Source organism: Argiope bruennichi, chromosome X2 (genome assembly GCF_947563725.1).
Source record: "Argiope bruennichi chromosome X2, qqArgBrue1.1, whole genome shotgun sequence".
Taxonomy (NCBI): Eukaryota; Metazoa; Arthropoda; class Arachnida; order Araneae; family Araneidae; genus Argiope; species Argiope bruennichi.
In genome coordinates this window covers 124,842,573-124,861,884 of record NC_079163.1, presented here as the reverse complement: position 1 = coordinate 124,861,884, position 19,312 = coordinate 124,842,573, and the positions used below count along the sequence as shown (strand labels likewise).

Genomic DNA, 19,312 nt, shown 5'->3' with positions numbered 1-19,312 from the left:
TGTGTTTGTCCTACTCCTTGTTGATCCAATCATTCCAAAAATCCCAAAAAAATAATTTAAAAAAATCCCAGAATATAAGAATCAAAATCTAATCCACTTAGAAATTCAACCAAAACCCACATTAAAAATTTAAAAAAAAAGTTGATCAATAAGAACCTCTTAAGAGCATTAAAATATACATAAAAATTTCAATTAATAAAAAAACAGTTAAAACCTCTTTATTATTTTTAAAATTTATTTGAAAAACACACTAATGTTTACAATCAACACTAAGACACAAGAAAAATATGTTAAAAATGTCAACTACACTAAATTGCACACATCAGTATAAAAATAAATCAATTAGGGCAAAATCACACTTCAAAATAATCCAGTCTCAGAAAGAAAAAAAAAAAAAAAACCTAAATCCTCTCAAAGATGATGAACCTGTGAAAAACACTCCCGAAATTGGCACAAAGTCCTAAAAATCAGCATACTGAAAAACTCCCAAAGTATTGAGAAAACATTTACAAAGACTAAATGGCAGGGGAACAGTTTCAAATGAGTCCAAAGCCAACTCAAATATCACCGCAAAAAGTGCCGACACAAACTGTTTATAAACTATAGTCTTTAAAACAACTAGGATTCCTCTGAAGAAGCACATACAGGACGAAATGGGGCTCGAATCACTGACTGCAGATGTAGCTCATTCCCAAGCCAAAAGTTATTCACATTAATCGACTACTCTATACCAGGTTACTGATTAGTTATGAGATTGTCGAGATGTGCTGTCCGAAACGGGAAACAATTTTGAGAATCTGTAATATCGTTTCCCTGCCATGTTAGTGTCATAGTTGGAAGGAGATTTACAGCAATTCCTAATTGACACTAAGTCAATGATTCCCGACTTTGATGAGAAGTGAAGATTCTGGAAGGTGCAAGAACTCGATTTCTGGAAATGTTTCTGGAAAATTCTATGCTCTTTCGGAAAACTTAAAACAAACGCGAGAAACTGAAGCTATTCAGTTAATTCTCTTTGGAGTGTTGATTGCAGAGCGGGTTCTCTATTTGCTAACGCTACTACAGCTTTCTATATAATGCTTGCTTATGCTGTCGAATGTCCAAAGTGTCCTAGTTTCTTCAAATGCTGTTTATTGTGTATGTTTTGGCTATGTTTTGTTACAGGTGCTTCTTGTTTTAGAGAGTATTCGTGAAATAGATCGCCATTTTCTGTTATCTAGCATATCGGACTTCTTTCACCCTACGATTTCCGTTACAATATTATTTGATTTGAAAATTCATGAGCAGCAATATTAAGCTAATTGCAAATGACGCAAGTTAAAAAAATTTTCTCGTATACGGATATCTTGCTCAAAAATGATATACTGCTTGATAGTTTTTTTGTTCTGTATAACACAAAACAATTTGAATGCTGTTTTGGACAACCAAGATGTAAAGCCTTTGTCTGTTTCTTTAAAAATCGCGGTGATATTCTTAGCCGTAGATTTTAGAGAATGTCACTTGCCTGTGGGAATGCCATATATGAGGAGGCATATCAATGCCGTATTTTGCCTATGGGAATGAAATCTGTTACTCAATTAGCAGTTTTAGTGATCTATGATATTAAAAATATGCATTTCTAATTGCCACATCTATTTTTATTACTGAGATTAATTTGTCTTCTCAAAAGATTATAAAATATTCAGCCATAACTTAGTCTTGTATTGTTAGATTAAGGAAATGTCGATAAGAGAAATTCCTTGTATTTCTTTTAATTTAATTTTGAACTTTTAAAAGAACATCAAAGAATGCGAGCTTTTTACGGTATTTCCCTCTCCACCCTATTCACGGTTATTTATGTAGTGGAGATAAAATATACAAGATAGGAACAGTTATAACGAGGGTGAATGGAGAATCCTCGCCCTTTATGAGAAAGGCTAAATTATGATTTTGGTCGTGCTTTTTTCATGTTTTACTATTGAATCCTAATAGATTCCAAAATTTTCTGGTAGATTTCTATAGGAAGACATCTATTGCAATGGTTCTCAAGACAAGACTTCGGGAAAATTTCTCTAGTTCTTCACCGATCATTGTCCCTAGAACCCAAAATACCCTTCGTTCAAAAGTTATATGTAATTTAACGCTTTGCACATGTTATCTTGTGAACAGGATAACTAGAGTAATTTTGTTTGGATTTTAACTGGCTTGGAATATGTTATTAGAAATATAAAAATCTCGGGCGAGTTCGTAAGTGGCCTATCTAGCTCAAAGGGAATGTAAATGGTTGAGGATTGAAATTTTCATTTCGCTATAACTTTTTTAATATTGAAGATGGAAAAATAAATTCACTTAGACAAATTAGCGCCTCATTAAGACAAATAACTTTTACACCTAAAGTTTTTCGATAACTGCAATATCTTGGATGTTCAGGGGCTGAAAAGTGATTTTCAAGTCTTAATTTTGACTGTTTCTAACATAAACAATTTATTTTGCCAGATAGTAACTCAGATGCAAAGGAATCTGCCTTTGGCTTCCAGCTTGCCAAGAGGATTTTTTTTAAAGTTTTAATTATTTTGTTAAACTTTATTTTATACCGCTAAACTGTATATTAAAATTAAGCCCGACTTTGAGAGTTCCATCGAAGTAACTTGGATATCATTATGTTATTAATTATATAAAATATATATTAATTATTAAATTTTTAAAAATTAATTCTAAATATATCTTTTTAGTGCTATATTTTCTTCAAAGTTTCTGGGAGAAAGACTTAATTTGTTGGGTAAAATTGGTTGCTTTCTGTGTATCATTGGTTCTACCATTATTGTTTTGCATTCACCTAAAGAGGGTACTGTAGACAGTATAGAAAGACTTGGAGAGCTGCTTCTAGAACCAGGTATGTATGTAGCAAGTATAATGCAATAGAACAGATGTGGAGAGAAAAACCTTTTAATAGTTTTTTTTATATATATTGCATATAGTGAGTAGTTATTCTTTATTTAATAATTAATAATATTGGATCCATAATATTTATTTGTATGACAATTATGTTTTATATAAAAAATAATATAAATGAATTTCCATATTTATTTGAATAAATTACTATGAAAATTTAGGACAGTTATATAATCGATTTAACGCAGAAAACTCAACTAACTTCATATTTCCTTGAACTGAAATCGGAACTTTATAGACCGAATGGACAATATTAACTGTTTCAATTTTTAAACAGTTTCATTACTTTTTGCTCTTTGGCGTTAACAAATTGTTATACGTTTAATATTGATGTAGGATTCGATATATATATATATTTTAATTTGGCTACAGGGCCGTGTCCCCCCCCCCTCCACACACACACTCGATGAACTTTTTATGTGTTACGGTTTCAAACATGACGCATTTCCGCGGAAACACGAATTTTAGTGTTTTCGGCATCTAATGTTATCATTCTTTAGATCAATTAATTTTCTTTTATATAATAATTCTATAATATTTTGAATATCTCAGTTACGTTCATTTATTTTATTGTCCAATTATTCGTACTTATTTTACTTCTCAGTGTTTATGTCTGCCGCAATTCATTATTTTATGTATTCAGTTTTTTGTTCCAGACTTGTCCTGTCTGGTGATTACTTTCAGGGCCGTCTCCGGGGTGGTGCAACCTGTGTCATGCTATAAGACATCGACTGTATAGGTCATGATTATTTTTTTGAAAATTCGCGCTCGTTCTTCGGCCGCCGGCTGGAGCACAATAGAATGGAAAGCTAGCTAAAAATACTCCCTCATAAGGGGAGGGCGCGGATTGAAAAAGTGAGTTGGAGATGAGATTTAGTATGCTTTTAGGATGCACATTCATAAAAATATTGAAGCTTAATAGCTAGTCAATTTTGAGAAACAGCCTTGGGATTTGTGGTATAGCTTATATACTAATAAGTAGTCTGTCAGCACGGTAGTCAACATCCTTGCTTCATATCCGTGAGGCAGTGTTCGATTCTTGATGTGTTTTTAAATTAAATTAACGATTTGCAAATAGTTTTAATTCATGTGTTACTCATTTTTATGGAAAAATAAATATTTATTCTCTTAATTGAATTATAATCTAACCTTTAATCAGAAAAATCATTTTAAATTTGAAGGCATTTTTCCTGAAAAGTATTTGTTAAATTAACCATTCACAAATAGTTTTAATTTATATGTTGTTTATTACTAAGCGCAGACATTTGGAAGTCAGAATATTTTAACCATCTACATTATGTTGAATTAATTAATTAAAGGACGATATGCGACATTCTAATTGTATAGCAAAACCCTAGCAGAATCGGCACATTTGTTCTGAATTTCTAGAAGAACAGGAATTATAGGACTGAAGGATTTTAAAATGTAATTGATATGGCATACCTACTTAATTTTTTTTTCTTCAGTTCTTAGAATGGTAGGGCATTCTAATAATAGTTCTTCGTTTGGATTCTTGCTCTTATTGTTTTTTGGTGTTCGTTGTAACGTTTCCCCTTTTTCCTCGCGCGATGATTGGCATTCCGGCCAGATGTAATGTCACCCGTTTTCCCACACATACACTGCTTGACAATTGCTAAGGAAGGAACAGTTATGTTTTTCGGAATAATTAAGTACAGACAATGATTGAAGAAATGAAACTAGGTACATATTTAGTAGGGAGGATGTGCATTTATTATAGTGCAAAATGGTGCAGATATCGACACATCGAATAATTAAAAACTTAAAAATTAAAAAGATGCTCCTTGGATATTTCCAAACAGCCCCACAAAAATTGATCTTCAGGTCAGAATGATGCAGACATGAGTACCTTATTAAGATGTGTAATGACCACGGACACTAATGCAGATTTTGCATCTGTTCTCCATGCTCTCCACTAAATTATCGAGGAGTTCTTGGGGGATATTGTCCCACTCCTCTCTCAAGGCTATTTTGAGCTCTTGCACTGTTCGGGGAGGGATGGTTCTTTGTGAAACACGTCTGCCAAGAGCATCCCAGGCATGTTCAATGGGATTTAGGTCGGGAGAGTAAGCAGGCCATTGCATACGGACAATATTTTCACTTTGCAGTGTGTCCGATACCTCAACGCTTCTATGTGCCCACGCATTATCGTCCGTAAACAAAATGTCTGGACCTACAGCACCCCTAAAAAGGCGAACATGATCCAGAGTGACTTCTCTGCAATACCGTTGCTATATAACGCTTCCTCGCTCAAAGATGTGAAGCGGTGTTCTGCCATTGTGCATGATGCCTGCCCACACCATGACGTCTGAGCCGTACCGATCACGTTCATTAACAAACTGTTGTGCATAACGTGTTCCACGCTCTCTCCACAGTAATTGATGGCCATAATCACTTGTCATACTGAAACGAGATTCGTCTGAGAACATCACTCTAGACCAATTTTGGATATCCCAACATGTTCTTTACACCACCGTAATCTCTCACGACGATGGTGTGATTGAAGCGGGATGCAACGAACAGGCTTCCGTGCATACAAATCAACTTGATTTAATCGTCGTGAGATAGTTCTTGAAGAAAAATGCTTACCGGTAGCGGTTGCAAGGTTTGCAGCTATCTGGCCAGGAGTTAAATATCTTTCCTTTTTGCCACGAGGGCTACATAGCGATCCTCTAAAGGTGTGGTGCTCCTACCACGAACCCCGGGCGTGCTTTTGCAAAACATTTCCATCTTCAGCGGCCTTCTTTAATCGCTAGATGACACTCTGATACACCATTGTAGCAGCTACAGTGGTGACACTTTGACCTGATTCCAGTCGTCCAACTACTCGCCCACGATCGTAGGCACTCAAATGATATCTTGCTGACATTTTGCTCTTTGAACATGAATTTTCGTATGAACCATGAGCTTGTATGCAATGTCTTTTATACCGATAACGAGTCCTGGTCTACCACGCCCTCTCAACTTGAATTGTCTTTTATTGGTCAGCTGTCTGAGATGCAATTTTGCATAAATCACTTGTTCCTTAGCAGTTGTCAAGCAGTGTAGTTAAGTGCCTACAGACCACCAGATGTGGATCCTTTTTACTAATAGAGTCATTGTGTCTGGTCATTTTTTGTATCCAGGTGAAAAGCCACAGATGTGTGTCGTCGTTTCAAATAGATTCACCATGTCTTCAAGGGAGAAGGTCAAAACATCCAGATGTTAACTTTTTTCCTTTATGAAGGGACTCCTCAAATCTTCAAGAGACGATCAATCACCAGCAACCATTGTCATGAAATGTCGAAATCAGGTGGACTTTAGCTGGTGTTAGCTGTGAATTTATTATAATTAACATGTGTTTGGGAAGGGTCACCTACAAAGATGAATCCTGAACAAACATTCCCACGATCGACTGAAGACCATTGAGGAAGCATTTCTAAGCAGCTATTTGGTCATAAGGAACTCAAGTTCACCAATGACAAAATCAAAGGCGGAGATCTGACGGAAATGAAATGCGGTATTTTTGAGAGGGAGAGAAAAGAGATGAGAACAGTAAGAAGAGTTGAAGGAGAATTCGGAGAGACGTCCGCGTTCGAAGAAGTTGTTCCTGATTTTGTGAGAACCTCCGTGTGGTGTGGGTTTCTATTAGGATTCACCCAACAAAGATCAGTGGATTTCTGGAGCATCCCCTGGAGTAGCGTTTTGAGTAAACAGCCTATTAATGTGTGTGTGTGTGTGTGTGTGTGTGTGTGTGTGTGTGTGTGTGTGTGTGTGTGTGTGTGTGTGTGTGTGTGTGTGTGTGTGTGTGTGTGTGTGTGTGTGTGTGTGTGTGTGTGTGTGTGTGTGTGTGTGTGTGTGTGTGTGTGTGTGTGTGTGTGTGTGTGTGTGTGTGTGTGTGTGTGTGTGTGTGTGTGTGTGTGTGTGTGTGTGTTTTCCGATTTCGAAGAACTATTCGAACTTCATCGAAGAACTATTTCATGTTTACATTTTCAACTGTTGTGTTAATTTTGTAAATAATATTAACCTAGATGAGAGCAAGTTGTTTTTGTATAAATAAGGCTGTTCATAAAAGAATTGTTTGTTTACGCTACTCTCTTATTTGATCAGTCAGGATCAAGATATTACATCGTAAAACGTAAGAGCATCATCTAGACCGATGTCATTTAGATGATAAAATAAATCCTTGTAAAAAAAAAAGCTTTATTTCCTTTGCCTTCGATCGAATTCAAACATTTATTAAAATTTTCGGCCATCTACCGGCGAATTCGACAGCTTGACACCTGCTTTCTATTATTTAAGTCAGAAATGTCTGCTTATGTATTTAATAAATTACCAGCTTTACTTTCCTAGAGAAATTCGGTTTGGTAGATTAAAACAAACAATTTGTTATTCTTAAAATCCAAATAATGAAATCTTTTAAGGATTTTAAGATGGTAACAGCATTTTAGAAGATTTTATCACCATTAGAGTTATATTTATTACTATTATGCTGTTTAAAAGTTAAATTCTCATTATAATTCAAGTATTAGGTGAACGAACATCTATTTTTGCATAAAAAATGAATAACGTATTAATTAGAATTATTTGTAAATCGTTAATTTAATTAAAATAATTTTGGAAAAAAAATTAATGAAAACATACATTGTGGATCCAACATTGATCTTGGTGGGTACGAAGCGAAGGAGTTTTCGGGCTTCCTGATTGACTATTAAACGGTGGCCACAACTTATTAGTGTTTCAGTTATGCCAAAAATTTGAAAGCTATTTTCTCTGAATCAGCTGGAGTATATTTATGAATGAACATCTTAATATTATACTAAATCTCATCCCAAACTCAATTTTCGAGTCCTGCCCTCCGTTCCCCTTGTGAGTGCGAGAGAGCTAGTCTCTTTTCTTTACATTGAATTTTGTCTAATTTCGTAAATGATGGGACAGTCCCATCGTCATCATTTGTGGAAAGTCAATTAAATATATATTATATTGAAAAATGTGCCTGTGGACTTTGTTCCTATTGAGGATAACATATGTACCAGCACACGATATATATACGGAGGAGGTCACAATTATTTCGCGCTGGGTGCCGATTACCCTGGAGCTAGCCCTGACTATTTCTTTTTTTTTTTTTTTTCAAAGTTAAACACTATTATCTTTTGTTTGTAATTTGTGTTATTCTTTAATAACGTAATTATCTATAATGCACATATCGTATTTTTATTTTTATGTATTATTTTATAAGTTTTAAATTATAGTATTTTCTTCCTTTTTTCTAGGATTTGTTGTTTATGTGATTATAATCGTCATTTCATCCTGTTTATTAGTTATATTTTGCGTTCCAAGGTATGGATCTAGTAATGTTGTGGTGTATGTTTTAATATGCTCTATGATTGGATCATTATCAGTGATGGAATGCAAAGGCTTGGGTTTAGCTTTACGAGAGACTTTTGGTGGTTCTCGAAACGAATTTAGCAACTGGTTGACTTGGTTTCTCTTACTGTCTTTGATTTTGTGCATTACAGTACAGATAAATTATTTAAACAAAGCCTTAGACACGTTTAATACGTCAGTTGTTACTCCGGTTTATTATGTATTTTTTACAACATTTGTAATTAGTGCTTCTTCAATTTTATTTAAAGAATGGGGTAACATGGCCGCTTCAGATGTTATGGGTAATTTATGTGGATTTTTCTCTGTTATATGTGGGATATTTTTACTAAATGCGTTTAGAGAATGGGATATATCCCTTAGTAACTTGAATACTTTGTTACAAAAGAAAGAAGATTCAAAATTTGATGAGATTGAAGATGATGTTGATACTTCTGTATTAATAGATTGTCATTCTCATAGAAATGGTGAAACGTCAAACTTATTAGAAAGACATTCTAGACAAAATAGTCTTGAGTCTAGAACATTTGCAGCTCTAACGAGTACTTCAGAGACTGCATATAATTCTTTATTACCATTTACTACTAAGTAAAAAAACATCTATTTCAAAGTATTATTCAGATCCGTTACTTGCAGTTCAGTGATTATTTTCATGAGAGTATTATTATTTTTTAATAACAAACATCGATTTTAATGAATAAGATATTTCAATATATTAGAATTTTTTTCAAGTTAGCATGCAGAAAGGATAATGCTTTAATAACATAAAGAAAAACCTAGTCTGAACAATAAATAATTGAAAAATTTTCATGCACCAAAAATGTGAATGTTTCTATATAGTTAGATTTCATTGAAAATTGCAGTCTATGCCGTGCAATGTGATATAGTTAAGGTACCAATCATTCAATAATTTTTTTTTTCAAAAATAAATACTTCTGATGTTATTTTTGGGAAATAAAATGTATTTAATGTGTTAAAGTTCAATTCTTTATTTGTTTGCAATGAAAAACAAATGTTCTGTAACTCCCATTAACTTATGGTTTAATAAAATTTACACCAATTATTTGTATATTGAATAAAATTTATTCATGAAATAGGAAAAAGGTTCAGTTTTTTAAAAAATCCTTTGGTATCATTGTTGTCCCTTTTATATATTTTTTTTTTGAACTATGAAGTTTATTATTATTATATTCAAAGGACAGCAGGTTTTGCCTTTAATGCCTTCTTTTCCTTAACAAATATTTTACTTCTTTTTGGAAAACTGCTATTCATTTGTACTGATTTTTATCTGTAGATTTAGTACTGTCTGGTTGTAAATTATTTTGATTGGAGAGGGGGATTTGGATACGCCTCTGTGTCTTTTGAAATTGTGGTCCTGCTTAGAATTAATACTATGTTAATACTAAAATAGCCATTTTTAGTTGCCAATCGAGAAATTTTTAAGGTTTTTTTAATTGGGGCATTTAAGTGTGAAATTTTTGTTTTATGGCCTGATTGAAGTGAATAGCTGTTGGAAGCAAATAAGGGGGTTTGTTAATTTTAATTTATTTGCCTTTTGTTCACAACGAAAACATCAAAAGCATAACTTCTCAGCGAATAAATTTTGTGTAGAGATGCATTTTGAATGAAAACAAATCTAAGAATAAAAGTGGATTGTCGAGTTATTTTTAAGTACTCTATATTTTTTCGAAAATTTTGTTATCTATATCTTTATTTATCCATATCAGAATTACTCTTGTTCTTTTAATTTCATTATATATATATTTACCTTTCATTATATATGTTTATGTAAACGAAACTTTCAAAATTACTGCACACAACTCATGAAAACTTTTCCCTTATGGTTACCAAATTTTCTTTAAAAAATTGTTTTTACCGGGACTTTGAATGACATAAAAATTCCATTATGAAAATATGATCAAACCCCTTTAAATTAATTAGAATTTAATATGTATTGGCTTTCATTTTATCAGTTCTTTGTATTATAATATGTAGTATTCCTTAATCAAATGAAGCGTAGTTATTTATTCATATATGGGGCCAAATATAAATGCTGTTCATTTCTAGTTAAATATAATTACATTTTATTTCAATATTTCTTGAAGCAAGACTTGATTTTGATTTTCAAATTTTGTCTTAGATTTGGTGGTTTCCTAATATTTGCTTTAATATTTTGTAATTCTTTTATTTTGGTTCACTACGGCATTTAACTACTTATATTATTACCCAAGAGAACGTTCGTTTCAGGAACCCGAAATTATAACTTTTGGATTATTTTAGCCTGTAGAGGGGTGATACGCGGTGTAAGATGAACTTCTCTTTGGCAAGTCTTCTCCATTGTTCCGGGGCCGCGGTGGCAAGGTCTCGGCTTGCGAGTCGTAGGGTTTCAGGTTCGAGGCCTGATTCCACTGACGAACCGTCGTGTAAGGGTGTCTGTTGCACGTTAAATCCGCCATGCCAAACGTCCTCCCGCTGGTGTGGTGTGGCGTGGAGTGCCAGCTCAGTGTCGTCCTCGTTATCTGACCGCGGTTCAATATTACGAGGTCCGTCCCAAAATAGCCCTAGTGCTGCTTTACAACGGGATGTTAATATAATTAAACTAAAAAAATCCCCTTTATTCCGTTTGATGCACCCCCCCCCTATCGTTTTGAATCGTACTATTTTAATTCAAAATTTGGATATTTGCTTTTCAAATGGCTACTTCATCTTTGCTGATTACCCGCGGCGGCTATGCCGTCTTGTTAATGTCATGGTTTACTGTATTCTTAAATAAATGCAAACATTTCCATCTTACTAGTTTCAATGAAATGAATACTTCCAGACGTATGCGCGAGTACGCAGAAGGCTTCCATGTCAGAGAATAGATAATATACTGCTTATATTGTTTTTTAGTATGATCAAAATGTCAACCTATTTTTACAACTAACGGTAAAATTGAACTTTCTTTTATTGCAATATATTTATCTAAACATGCTATTCACATGCCTTTTTAAAAGTGTAAGGAATTTTCCACTGTGTAATTTATTGTTTTCATTTAATGACAATAAGATGTGTTTAATTTATACATGCATTAAATTTTAAATTTACACTATTATTTTTTAAATTATTATTTTATTCAATTCAGTTCTTTTTATTACATCTTTTTCCAGCATTTATATTTTCAGTTTCCAAGAATGTAGTAATTTGCTGTAAATGTATTTGGACCTCAACACATTTTTAAAAAGCAATATTTTAAAAAAATCAATTAATGATTTTGAAAATAAATTGGGATGAAAAAAAAAAAAAAAAACTAGGGCAGGATTTCAAGGCTAAGATTTTTAGTCCTGGAAACTAAAAGAAATATGTATTTATTTAAATGCTAAATTAGGGAGTGTGAAATTTATAACGAAGCCGAGCACTTTAGCATAAATAATTTAGGTTTTTAGAAGTAATACACAGAGGATGACACTTTTTTAATGAAGTATCATGAAAGATTTTTTATTTTCACCTAAAATGATTGAATCCACCTGTTTAACATATATTTTGCCCAAAATATTTCCAGCTTCTAGTAATTTATTTATTTTTTCCTTACCAAGGGTTTATATGGAAATGTTTCGTGTGCATTCTAATAAGTTTTATATGCATTTGTTTTGTGTTTAATTGAGATGTATTTTCTATCAATTAATTTATATCATTTGAAGTAGAATTAGTATAAGATTACATTCCTAATCCTGCTGATTTATGTCTGAAACATGTACTTCAAGTTGTTCCTACTTAATCAAAAGAAATTATTATGACTAATATGCAAGTTGAATGTTAGTCATTGTGAAAAAAATTTGAAATATCTTCTGTATATATGTAATAAACATTTAGTATACCTCTAGTGTTTTATTTTCAATAAAAAAATTCTAAGAAATTTTGTTCTCAGTGAATGTCAGATGTTGAATACATTAGTTCTTAGAGATTTGATATCAGTAGGCAATTAGAGATTAGATAAAACAAACTGGCTTCTTTTAATTCTTGGTCAATGCACTAATTATTTCATGGTACATATGCCATGAACCAATTATAATACATAGTAATATGCAAAATAAATAAATATATATTGTGATGTATCTCAAAATAAACGATCTCATTGAGTTATATAACCAAGGCAACATTTAATCAAGATAAACTTTAAAATTACAACTTGCATATTAGAAAATGTAAGTATAATTGAAACACTGAATCACCCTCTGTATCATTACTTAATACTGCTAGCACAATATCTCACATCATGATAAAAATGCCCCCCCCCCTCCCATATGTGTAAAGAGAATCCCTAAACCTTACATTTTCAGAAAAATCTATTTTCTCCCCAAATATGCATGAAATTAATTTCAAATAAAGAAATCAAGGAAATACTTAAACACTGCAATGTGTTTTTAAACCTCCAGTTTAAATTTTTTAATTTCAAGTAATGATTTGTACATTTTTATTTTATTGAAAACAAATACAAACAAAAAATAAACAGATAAAACATTAAATCTTGCTTATGTACAAAAAATGGCGAATTAAATATATATAAAAAGAACGTGAATGTTCCCAGTCAACAATATTTAACTTTATTGACTTGCTTTTTGCCAGTTTCATTGTAAGAATTATTGGCCAAGTGCAATGAAAAATTCATCAATGCTATTAGTAAAAACACTCACACAGACAACCAATTTTAATGGAAGAACCAGATATTTTAAAGACATGTTAATTACATGTACGAAAAGTTAATTGATTTAGTCTGTAAATAATAACTGGCAAGTTGCTTACAGGACAATCCATTAATTTATCACAGAATCTTCAAATGTACATTTTTTTTCTTTCTAAAAGTCAACATGTAAATGTTTTTTAAAGCAATCACTGTACATAACAGAAGTCATAAATTATTATACACTGTCGTTTAATATTAAAAATAAACATTAATACACAAAAGCTTTGTCACAAAAATTAATGTATCATGTACATTTTCTTGCATAGTACAATACAAGGTGATTTTCAAACATTCATACTGTTACATATAGGGATTGCAATCCTAAGACTGGCTCTCAAGCACATGAATATAAATTGGCCTACAGAGTTTCACCAACTTATTTCCACTAGAAGTGCTTTTGAAAATTTCTGTAAATTTATTGTTGACATCTGTAATCCTTCATAACTGTTAAATTTTCTTCTTTTTCTTTTTGTAATGTGTTACATACTTACTTCTGTAAGCCCCGTGTGATACTTTGTGGTGCACGGGGAATTTATAAATGATTTTCAAACATTCATACTGTTACATATAAGGATTGCAATCCTAAGACTGGCTCTCAAGCACATGAATATAAATTGGCCTACAGAGTTTCACAAACTTATTTCCACTAGAATGACATCTGTAATCCTTCATAACTGTTAAATTTTCTTCTTTTTCTTTTTGTAATGTGTTACATACTTACTTCTGTAAGCTCCGTGTGATACTTTGTGGTGCACGGGGAATTTATAAATGATTTTCAAACATTCATACTGTTACATATAGGGATTGCAATCCTAAGACTGGCTCTCAAGCACATGAATATAAATTGGCCTACAGAGTTTCACAAACTTATTTCCACTAGAATGACATCTGTAATCCTTCATAACTGTTAAATTTTCTTCTTTTTCTTTTTGTAATGTGTTACATACTTACTTCTGTAAGCTCCGTGTGATACTTTGTGGTGCACGGGGAATTTATAAATGATTTTCAAACATTCATACTGTTACATATAGGGATTGCAATCCTAAGACTGGCTCTCAAGCACATGAATATAAATTGGCCTACAGAGTTTCACCAACTTATTTCCACTAGAATGACATCTGTAATCCTTCATAACTGTTAAATTTTCTTCTTTTTCTTTTTGTAATGTGTTACATACTTACTTCTGTAAGCTCCGTGTGATACTTTGTGGTGCACAGGGAATTTATAAATGATTTTCAAACATTCATACTGTTACATATAGGGATTGCAATCCTAAGACTGGCTCTCAAGCACATGAATATAAATTGGCCTACAGAGTTTCACCAACTTATTTCCACTAGAATGACATCTGTAATCCTTCATAACTGTTAAATTTTCTTCTTTTTCTTTTTGTAATGTGTTACATACTTACTTCTGTAAGCTCCGTGTGATACTTTGTGGTGCACGGGGAATTTATAAATGATTTTCAAACATTCATACTGTTACATATAGGGATTGCAATCCTAAGACTGGCTCTCAAGCACATGAATATAAATTGGCCTACAGAGTTTCACCAACTTATTTCCACTAGAATGACATCTGTAATCCTTCATAACTGTTAAATTTTCTTCTTTTTCTTTTTGTAATGTGTTACATACTTACTTCTGTAAGCTCCGTGTGATACTTTGTGGTGCACGGGGAATTTATAAATGATTTTCAAACATTCATACTGTTACATATAGGGATTGCAATCCTAAGACTGGCTCTCAAGCACATGAATATAAATTGGCCTACAGAGTTTCACAAACTTATTTCCACTAGAATGACATCTGTAATCCTTCATAACTGTTAAATTTTCTTCTTTTTCTTTTTGTAATGTGTTACATACTTACTTCTGTAAGCTCCGTGTGATACTTTGTGGTGCACGGGGAATTTATAAATGATTTTCAAACATTCATACTGTTACATATAGGGATTGCAATCCTAAGACTGGCTCTCAAGCACATGAATATAAATTGGCCTACAGAGTTTCACCAACTTATTTCCACTAGAAGTGCTTTTGAAAATTTCTGTAAATTTATTGTTGACATCTGTAATCCTTCATAACTGTTAAATTTTCTTCTTTTTCTTTTTGTAATGTGTTACATACTTACTTCTGTAAGCCCCGTGTGATACTTTGTGGTGCACAGGGAATTTATAAATGTTCAATAAAAAATAAAAAAATACCGGAAATTTACCGGTATTCGGTATTTCTTAAATCTTGATACCGGTGCCTTTCTTCTGTGTGATTTTTCAATGCAATATATAATTCTTTAGATAGTGATGTGTGCTGTTCTTTCAGTGACTGCAACATGAAATTCATTGTTCCATTATCTGTTATTAAATTAGAATCTCTCCGACATAATGCCTCAATAGTCAGTTTTATTGGAAGTAGAGCTGATATAGTTCTGTATATTAAGTCGAATTCACTATCTGAAAAAATAATTTACAGGTTTAAGTCGATTATTGCTTTTTAGATTGGATTTCTCAGTTTCAAAAATCGTTCCATCATTAGGAGCAAACTGTTCCAACGTGTTTTAGAATCTAATATTAACATAATTTTGTTTTATTTTCAGTTAGTATATATTTTAGTAATATATCCTTTTTTATAGGGATCTTAACAATTTTTCGAACTTTATAAATTATAGAAAGCAATTCTTGATAGGTTAATGTTTCATCCTCAGTAGCAATATCTTCTTCAACAATTACATTGTCATTATCTTCATTGTCAATATCACTCTCACTCTCTTCAAAGTTGGAATCAGAAGTTTCTATATCCACAGTATTTGGATTCTTCTGTTTTTTATTTTTTTGGTATAATACATCTATTACTCCTAATTGAATTTCATGTGCATAGCACAATGGCTGATTTATCAATCAACTTTCCAACTTTTTTCATAATTGTTGCTCCATCAGTCGTTATGGATACAATATTTTCCTTCAGGGATGATCCATGTTTCGCTAGTTTAGATTTAAGCAATTAATTAAGCCATTAATTAGCTAATTAATTTTGTCCGTTAGGGATACATAAAAACAAAAACGTATACTATTTTGCTATGTTCGCGATCCCTGAACATATAGTGGAGACAATTTTAAAAATTTCTAGTAAATACCGAAAAACCGGTATTCGGTATTGCAATCCCTAGTTACATATCTCTTGCTCTTAAAAACTGTTTCAGTCAGTAACATGAATGAAGGAAGAAACAGTTCAAGTAGTAAGTGATACCAAAGTCCCAGAAGCGATACCAAAAATAAAATTGGTATTTGAAGAAATTCTTATCGTTTAAAATTGTTAATTTTCAAACACTCAAAAGTTAGGATAACAATAACATAAGATTAACAACTACAATGCAATAATGAAAGTAATTCAGTAACAGTTTATGAGTATTTGTTCAAATGAGTATTTCTTTTTGCAAATGGCAATGAAAAGAATTCAAATCCATCTTCCACATACTATAAAATGACCAAATTCATTCATGAAAGTTTGAAAATCACGATTTATCTGTTATATACAAAACATTTAGTTTATGCAACACAACATCGCTAGGTCCTTTCTTCACCAACAGTACATAACACTTAAAAGAAAAAGAGGGGGGACAACACATAAAACCTGAGAACATCATCAAGATGCTTTAAATAATTCTAAAAATTCTGAGTCACAGTAAATACAATAGGCACAGCACCAGTCACAAAAGTTTTCTTTCTTTTTTTAAGAATACCTTTTAAAAAGTCCGATATGGCATACTGTGTGATTAAATAAAAACAAGCACCAATATTAGTGCTCTAAAACACAAAACGCTCACTGTAAATACAGTCTTAACAGTTAAGATTCTGTAATTGCAAAATTTTACAGTAGTTCACGGAAAAAAAATTGCAAAATTCTTTTTGCAAGTTTGCATGATCAATAAAAATTCACCGGTATTACAGTAGATTATTAGTATAAAAAAGTACCTGCATTTCTTTTTTAGTTCACTGCTAGTTTTACGAACTCAAAATGTTCAAACTTTTAAAGTTAACATTTTATTTCTTCCATTGTCAAGATAGAAAAACTAACATGAAAAGCGAATATTTTCAGCTATAATGCCTCAGATTGAGTTTCGCAAATTGCTCTCCAAGTCTGATTAGAAGTAAGTTAATATACATCATTTTTTTATAGACACACATAAAGGCAGAAATAAAAAATAAAAACTAATAATTCTTATTATTGCTTGTTCAGGGCACTCAGAATACTGAAACAAAGCTATCACTTGCTAGTGGTTGAACATGAGCTGTTCAATCACGATTGTCAATTGCTAGTTATTAACCGAGGGCATCTATTCTAATTTTCCAAAGGAAAACATTTCATTTAACAACTCTAATCTATTTAAGAGGAAGCTTATCAACAGTAAATTTGTATGTATACAAACTTTTTATAGAGAATAGGCCACTTAGTATTGCATAGTTATACTTAAATGTGGACGCATTTGCAGCAGACTAACATTAAATTTTCACTATTTAGTAGAAAGGCCATCTTAAATAGTATGTTGTAAATGCATCCACACTTACCATTAATAATAATTTTTCACTATTATTAATATTGATAAGGCATCTCAATATTGCATAGTCATATTGGATATTGCAAATGCATCTTCATTTAATACAGCTGCCTTCAATGAAATTAAAAATATTTTGAGAAGGAAACCAATAAAAAAACTCTTAACATGCAGACCATTTCTTTTCGATCACAGAACTAATACAAAAACATATAACCATTCTTTGGTTTAATCCTAGCTTATAATGCATTAATGAATTATATGTTTCTCCACACAGTTTGCCACAAAATGAATAACAACAAAAAAAATAACCCATTTGTATAAATTAAATATTCAGTAAAACCTGTCTTAAAAGAAAACACAACAAAATGACATGTTATATAACATTCCAAGTCAAGCTGATAATGATTTTCGTAATTTTTTTTTTCAGAATAACAAAAAATTATCGGCACTTATTTTGAAAAATCAATGGCACCAAATGCATTACACAATAAGAGAATCAATATAACAAATTATCAAAATCATTAATCTGAAGTCGAAAATAAAAACAATGTGTAAGCACTCAGGAACTGAAATCACTTTTTTCAAAAAGAAATGTGATGGTATTTTACACTAGTCGCAGATTTTCATAAATGATAATGATGGAATGATAACACCACAAAAAAGTGGGCTGAATATGATTATGAAAGATTAGAAACTATGACTCCAGGTCGGGATTGTGTAAGAGGTGCATTTCTAATTATTTGGTGTTGAAACGAGAAGTCTCGATTTGTAAGGAGTAATGACTCCTCTATTTGTTCTGCATATTGTTGCTCTCGGATAGATAGTTTATTTTCTTTCATTGACCTAATTTCATCAGATTCTGTTGCATCATCTCGAAACATATGGTCACCTTCTACATGTCTTATTGCTTCAACAATAGTTTCAAGATTTTGTCTGGATGTACTAACTTTATAAGCTGATTGTGGAGTAATATTGATATCAACAGGAAATGAAGATGACCCATTTATATGATTTGGAGACATTAACAATTCCGGAATTACAGTCACATCAGATAATGACAAGTCATCTACACACTGAAGTAACATAGAATTGTTTTTCCCAGAAAGATCTTCGGGAATTTCATTACCAGAAAGTTCAGGAGTTGACTCCCTTAAGGATATTTCTTGTGAACTTTCAATGTCTTGGATAGAAATTTGGGATTGGGGGCTTCCAAGACCACTTTCATGACCCATATTTATAGAAACTTTCATATTTTCCTGAAAAATTAATAAATATATAAAAATTAAATATATTATTCATGAAATTACATACATTTTTATTTTCTAATGCAAACAACTAATTATATCAGCATTTGAAGCTTTCTGAAAATTACTGTCTGTCCACGACGAGAACACTGCTAGACAATCTTCTATGTTTACGGCGGGCGTTATAAAAACAGGTTTCGGTAGGGACGATCCATTTTGAATGTTTGGAATCGGACAGAAGTCCGAGGGGGGGGGGTATTCTTTTTCTTGGCGTCGCAGTTGCACGTATCCTTATATTCGATTAGCTTACTTCTATATTTTATTAATCTTTTCTTTGGTTAATATTAACTGCATTTCATTATTTAATATTTTTTTTTGTCTCTTAAATTTTGACATCCTTTTAAAAAAATATTATTCAACTATATAATGGTATGAAGAAAATATTATATTATAGATAGCGCATTACTTTTTTTTTTTCA

At 32.1% G+C, this 19,312-nt stretch overlaps 2 protein-coding genes across 6 annotated transcripts in view; one reads left to right on the top strand and one right to left on the bottom strand.

Annotated features, from left to right (window-relative positions):
- LOC129959630 (magnesium transporter NIPA2-like) overlaps nt 1–11,602 on the top strand; it is a 39,986-nt gene extending 28,384 nt beyond the window's left edge. Inside the window, exons 5-6 of the mRNA XM_056072503.1 lie at nt 2,712–2,872; nt 8,202–11,602. Coding sequence (XP_055928478.1) covers nt 2,712–2,872; nt 8,202–8,905 — 865 coding nt within the window. The 3' untranslated portion in view covers nt 8,906–11,602. The remainder of the gene's footprint in view (nt 1–2,711; nt 2,873–8,201) is intronic.
- A 1,105-nt stretch (nt 11,603–12,707) lies between these two features.
- LOC129959629 (transcription factor AP-4-like) overlaps nt 12,708–19,312 on the bottom strand; it is a 69,127-nt gene continuing 62,522 nt past the window's right edge. For 4 of the 5 annotated variants that reach the window (XM_056072501.1, XM_056072498.1, XM_056072499.1 and 1 more), the window contains one exon: nt 12,709–18,845. In XM_056072501.1, coding sequence (XP_055928476.1) covers nt 18,267–18,845 — 579 coding nt within the window. In that variant the 3' untranslated portion in view covers nt 12,709–18,266. Of the gene's footprint in view, nt 18,846–19,312 lie in introns of all 5 variants that reach the window. The other variant, XM_056072497.1, reaches the window with a different exon arrangement.